The following is a 6,166-nucleotide window of genomic DNA, read 5'->3' on the forward strand; positions in this document are numbered from 1 at the left end:
GGCGCCCAGTCAGTCTTCACAACAAGGGTAGAAGAGAAGAAAGAAAATAGTCACCTGGCATTCTCTGTTTCTCCAGCTCATGCTGTGAGGGTTTTCTACGTGGGGACTCATTGGTGGTGGTAAGAGAGTTGCCTGTGACAATGTGCCAATCAGAATCCCCGAATGAGGCTGGCAATACATGATTGGTTGGTTGAATGATATCAACAGGCTGGTATCTAAAGACAAGAGAGAACCAAGAGTCATCCCAGCAGAAAACACACACACTCTTGCCCTCTATTAGAAAGTCAATGCACAACTGGCATATTTGTTAAATATTTTGGAGACACTCATCATCGCTGGAGACCTTTTTTTTTTTTTTTTTTTTTTTAAATCTTATACTGCAGCACGAAATTGTCTGTTTTGATGAAATTGTTAAAGGTAACATAAATTGTTGCAAATCACTTGCTGTTGCCAAGAGAATACATAACTCCGCTGAGGGTGCAACAGACTGGGGACTGAGTGCACCATTTTTCAAAGTGCTGCTTTCAGAGCGCTGCAGATGTCTCCAGCTGTGATGGCTGTCCAGTTATTAGCTGACATTTTCCTGTGATGCCCTCTCACTGTGACCTTGTGACCTTTAAAAAATTCTACGCTACCATAAATACAGAGCATCTTAGAGACAGACTTACTTTGCTCTCTACCAGTCACGACTAAGATCATTTATTTCCATTTAAGATTCCTTTCCATTCTGTAATGCCCAAGTGATTTTCTCAATTATTTGAGCTATCTGTAGCTGCTGGACTGACTGGACTGCATTCCTCATATTTACAGCCTTAACATTCAAGGAATATGCTGACCTCCAGGAAACAGCTGTAAATGGCTTAAAGTGTACTGCTGTCCACGGTGCTATCAGCATTAATATCATATGTGCTACATATAGTGCTTCAGAGATTACAGCTCACTATGCGAAGACAGAGCTGAAAACTGATTTTAAATAATAGGGTGTGCAAAGAATACTGGAAGCAATCTTTTCATCACGAGCCAAAGCCCTTATTAACCCAAATGTGCTTTCCTTTAACAATAAAGGGCATCAGTGTGACCTTCTACACTAATGCAAGAGCCCTTTTGTATAAAATTAGTAAAGGAGAGACATACATGAGTAGATTTAGCACTTTAAAAATGACCACATGCATCATTAGCGCTATAAAAATAGAAGCTTGGATTTAATGTACTGTGTAGTACCAAAGGATAAATAAGTTAAAAAAATGTAATAAATGAGCACTTACCAGATCAGCAAATCATACATGAACATTAGTATGAGCACCGTATAACATACTACGTGACATCAACGCTAGAAAAATAATCAACTAATCATTCTAGGTAGAAGAGTAGTTTTGCAATTAGTTTACATTTAAACTGCAGCATTTCATGCATATGTAATTGAAAAAATATATATATAACTGCTATTATAACATGAATACAGAAGAGCGGGGCAGCCGAGTCTAGTAAAAGAGAACATAAAATACACTCTGGAATACAAAGTGGCCATTAAAGTGTTCAAACCTTTACATAAACTGGGTTTATATTGTATACTATGAGACAAATTTAAATATGTAGTTAAATGTGTTAATCTTAATGACGCCACTTCAAGAAATGTCTGAAATTACTACTATAAATACTGCCACTGTTTGCAGTATTTTGTTGTTTTATCAAGATGTGTTATAAAAGATAACTAATCAAATCAAAAAGGATCAGCACTAAAAGCCAGTGTTATTCCTTCTACCGCGTTCATGTGTCTTAGGATTCTGTATCTGCACTGAAGCTGCCATCTAGCATTTGAGGTGCGCGGCTGTACCTGGATAAGGGGTGCCGGCGGGGTGCCCAGGCACCACTAAACTGTTGGTCGGTAAGGTTGGTGGTGGCGGCAGTGTGGCTGGGGTTGCAAACATGGCCGAATGGCGATGGGCCGGGCTCCGTAGGGAGGAATAGTGCGAGGTAGAGAGGTTGGCTATGGACAGAGGCAAAGCAGGGGCAGAGGAGGGGAGCCCACTGAGGTGGTGGTGGGGGGACGGGGGTAGGTGTTGTTTGGAAAGACCCACTGGACTGCTGCTGTGGCTGAAGATTTAAAGGGATACAAAGAAAAGACATTTTCTGTGATATAATAATCATTTACATTTACTAGTACATACTGTAAATACATACATTTTTTATTCATTTGTGTTCACTCAGAATGCCTGTGTTTCTTTGTTGGTAGCTCAGTGTTAGATCAGCTTCACTGATGAAGGTTGACACTTTGCTTTGACAACATAAGAATGATTTTCTAATAACGCCTCTTATATTGAACTAAAAAAAAGGTGAGGGTATAATCTGAGAAGATGAGGTGAAATGGGAAATAGTCGCCTGTGCTGTTTGTGCTGCAGAGTTGCTCGATGAAAAACAGTAAATCTGACAGCTGGTTATTGCAAGTTTGTGAGGTGGAAAATCAATATCCACATGAAAACAGTCAATATTGTGTGGAATATAGAATTGTACATCGGTCCACATTATATTAATTTGGAAATTCTTACAGGTTAGTCTCACTAGACTGGCAGGAACACATTAAAGCGAAAGTGGTGGTGTTTGCAACATGACGCCCTGATTAGGTACAAAAGGTGAAACAGTGAAAGTGAAGACAGCTCCCTGGATGCTGAATTTCTGCTCCCTTATTGTTACGTCAGCGGCACAGAGCTCTCTGGTGGTCCTACACACGTATCTCAGCTGGTCAGCTGCGGATGAAATGTTGCTGAATATGCTACTAATACAGCTTCAGTGTGTGTTTCTGTTGGCATGTTTTCACTCCTGATGCTCATTGGCTAGCCTGCTTTCTATGTAGCTGCCCAGAAACCAAATGTGCTTGTGCAACAAATTACCTGATGTCGTGGAGGCTGTTGTACTGCAGCGGGTGATGCACCTGGTGGGTGATTACTGGCCGTGCGTGATGCTGCGGGGGTGGAAGAACGTGGGGCTCCTGGTGCACGTGCGGGTGAGGAGGGTGGGGCTGGGGGTGGGGTGGTGCCCTCAGCAGGGGAGGGGTGGGGACAGGGGGCGGAGGTGGCTGCTCCTTCTTGACACTGAGAGGAGGTGGGGTGGGAAGGCGCGACCTAGGAGGCTCTGGGGGGGCCGCCGCCGCTGCGGGGGCAGGGGAGCCCGTGGGTGCCGAAGCCGGGGTGGGGCTGGGCACGGGAGGCGCGAAGGGCACCTCACTGTTGCTCTGTTCCTGGCTGCGCTGGAGCCCTGAGACTTTGGCTGAGCTACAAGTCTTTGACTCGGGACTCTCATTCGTTGGCACACCTGAGAGAGAGAGAAAAACAGAAGAAGTGGGTGTAAATTAACCTCCTTAAATGTTAAAGCGACATCCCGGTTTGACACAAAAGCACCACAGTGATAGCTGTTAGAGTGTATTCAGTGTACGGGTTCAATGATTTTCAATGATAAAGTAAAAAATAGCTCCCTTTCCTCCTTTATAATGTTGTCCCAGTGTCTTCTACCCAAGGTTCCTCTTGTTTCCCTCTCCCTAGGTTCCATTAAGTGTTTAATCAGGTCATTTTCATGCTTGACTATAATCAGATGATCCAATTTCTTCCCGCGATCCAGTCAGTATGAATAAATCACAGCTAATTAAAGTTAAATGTCGGCCCCCATTCAGGGCTTTGCTGAGCACACAATCTGGCATGAAATAATTATGTTTCAATTGTGCTGTGAAGAGAGATCGTGGCCCCTTATCTTGGCCTCTCTGCCACTGCGTCTTTCTATTCTCCCTTCCTGGTCTTTCAGGGGATATGGGAAACCACAGCAAAGCACTCTGAACTCGGCCACTTTGTCTTTACCATTCATCAAGGGTCTTTTCAACACACAAGAAGCTTTTCTAATCGGCATTCCACTGAACAACGACTTTTCATACTTAGGCTGTTGCAGTTTAATGACTGTAATTACATGCTGTTGTAGCAGGAAAATAAAAGTGGCAGAAAACGCAGCATCTCAACACCTTTCACGTACAAAGAATCTCAAAGCACTTATGCATCTAAATGAAAAAGACAAGACGTTTGGCAATCTTCTGCTTTGCTCAGAGTTAAATCAAAAGCAAAACGGGCCTGAATGAAATTGAGTTTGAGGAGATGGTGGTGCTACAATGGCAACAGTAAAATTACTACTATAGCTTCTGAACTAATCAAAGCGGCGACTGGTGGAATTCATTTTTAAGCGCAAATGTTGTACGCGTGGAAAAATTTCAGATAGAAGGTATTTGCACAGAGGCAAGAGGAAGAGAGCCCCGGTGGTGACGACGCTCTCTTAGCGGCTCTAATCTACAGCCGAAATGCAGCAGTACATCAGTCAAAAGGCTTACGAGCGGCTCAATTAAAAAAACTCCACAGGCACTCTCCACGGTAACAAAAAAAAGAAAAAAAAATGAGAAGAGCTGGGAGCTGCTGTCAAGCCAGTGAGAACTCAACATGCAGCCCACTAATGGAATATCCAGTCCCTATTAACAGCCTGCTTAATCTTTCAAGGATCCTAACACCCATAAAAAAGGCCAATAAAAAGGCAGGGCAGAGCTTTTATTTTTTTATTTGTTCAGCTCCCCCCCCCTCCCTCGCTCCTTGCATTTATGAGAGAACTGGGGCTGGCTAAGGTGTCACGATTTTCAAATGAATTCTGGGGTCCAGGCGTATATAGACCTCCAGATTTATAGGGGTCTGCGACTTGGATTAAACTGTCAGGCTCTTGTCCCTGTGAGCGAAAGAGAAAGAGAAAGACTCAAGGCAGAGACAGAGAGACAGGCACCGACAGACAAACAGAGGCGAAGAAGCAAATATCCACAGCCGAAATGTCGCCGTTGGGTGATGTTGCCATGGTAACCGGTTCTCCCAGACACAATGCGAGGCGAGCCATACTGAAGGAAGTCTCACTACGACCACTAGGAAATAGAGGGGGGCTTCTCATACTAATGCCAGTAAGCCAGGGCCACAGCGAGCGCTGGGTTATCTTAATGATGATTCTAATGGGCTCTAATGGAGGCAGGGAGGTATCAGCTCAGACCAACCCATCCCTCATTAAAATCACTGTGAATGGTACACACACACACACACACACACACACACACACACACACACACACACACATACACACACGAGTGAGCACAACAGAAGATGGACACACGCACACACAAAAAAGTTTCTGCACACAACCGGAGCCCCAGCATCTTCATTTCGGTGAAGGGCAACACAAAGTGAAAAAAAATCAGGCCACATTTGTTAGAGAAAGCAAAAGGGTACATAATTTCAACAGCTCCTGTGCTTCAGATCTGATGGCAACATGCTCGAATGTGTTTGCGTTATATAAGCATAAATACAGAGTTGCTGTGTGACAGCTCTTTAAACTGCAGGTGTTTCAGCATCTTTAGCAGCAAGCAGGCTCTCCAGAGGAGTGAACGATTTATGTTAAAGCGCTCATTCTGAATACCTTTATCTTATAGATGGTATTTCGGCAGCAGCCATTTTGAGTGTAAAGTAACGCGCAGCGGTAACACAACAGGAATGCCTCTCTGACACACGTCACCTAAGGGCTATAAGTATCAAAATCTTTGCTGTTTTTCAACAAATACCGTCTCCTCGCCGCAAAGCCACAGAACTGTCAACCCGGAGTTTCAAACATTTCAGCAAACTGCCAAATTCTGCATTGTTTAGTTTAGTTTTTTTTTTTCCTGAGGACATGGATTACACTTTCCCTGCAGTCACATGCTGCGGAAAACAGTAGGCAAGCCACAGGCAGTCATGTGAAACAAATGCCATACGAGTGTCTGTACAAAAAAAAAGGGGAAAAAAAAAAAAGTGCTGTCCTGAAGCCCTGCCCTGCAAACCTGAGCAGATGGTGTGAGTGAGTCAGGGAGGTTGGAGGGCAGCCCAGTGGTGGGGGGTGGCACCCCTCTCCTGTTAGCTAGGTTAGTGCACCGGGGGGACAGGGACATTCCCTAGGGGGGTGTTGGCAGGTCTGCTCACCAGATGACATCTCATCCCCGTATTGATCTTTTTATAGTTGTTCCTGTGGCCATGCTTACTCAGGGGAACTGGGCCTCGCCTTGTGTGCACGTGCCTCGCTTTGCTGTGGTACAGGTTCAGGAGTCGGAGGGGGGAGAGAGGGGGAGAGGGAG

At 44.6% G+C, this 6,166-nt stretch overlaps 1 protein-coding gene across 2 annotated transcripts in view; it reads right to left on the reverse strand.

Moving 5' to 3' along the window:
- The window catches only part of fbrsl1 (fibrosin-like 1), a 311,753-nt gene that overhangs the window by 13,860 nt on the left and 291,727 nt on the right, over window positions 1-6,166 (reverse strand). For both annotated transcript variants that reach the window (XM_008282164.1, XM_008282163.1), the window contains exons 8-9: window positions 2,889-3,309; window positions 1,835-2,094 (exon numbers count right to left, since the gene is read on the reverse strand). In XM_008282164.1, coding sequence (XP_008280386.1) covers window positions 1,835-2,094; window positions 2,889-3,309 — 681 coding nt within the window. The remainder of the gene's footprint in view (window positions 1-1,834; window positions 2,095-2,888; window positions 3,310-6,166) is intronic.

This window comes from Stegastes partitus, unplaced genomic scaffold (assembly GCF_000690725.1).
Source record: "Stegastes partitus isolate 25-593 unplaced genomic scaffold, Stegastes_partitus-1.0.2 Scaffold261, whole genome shotgun sequence".
NCBI classification, from domain to species: domain Eukaryota; kingdom Metazoa; phylum Chordata; class Actinopteri; family Pomacentridae; genus Stegastes; species Stegastes partitus.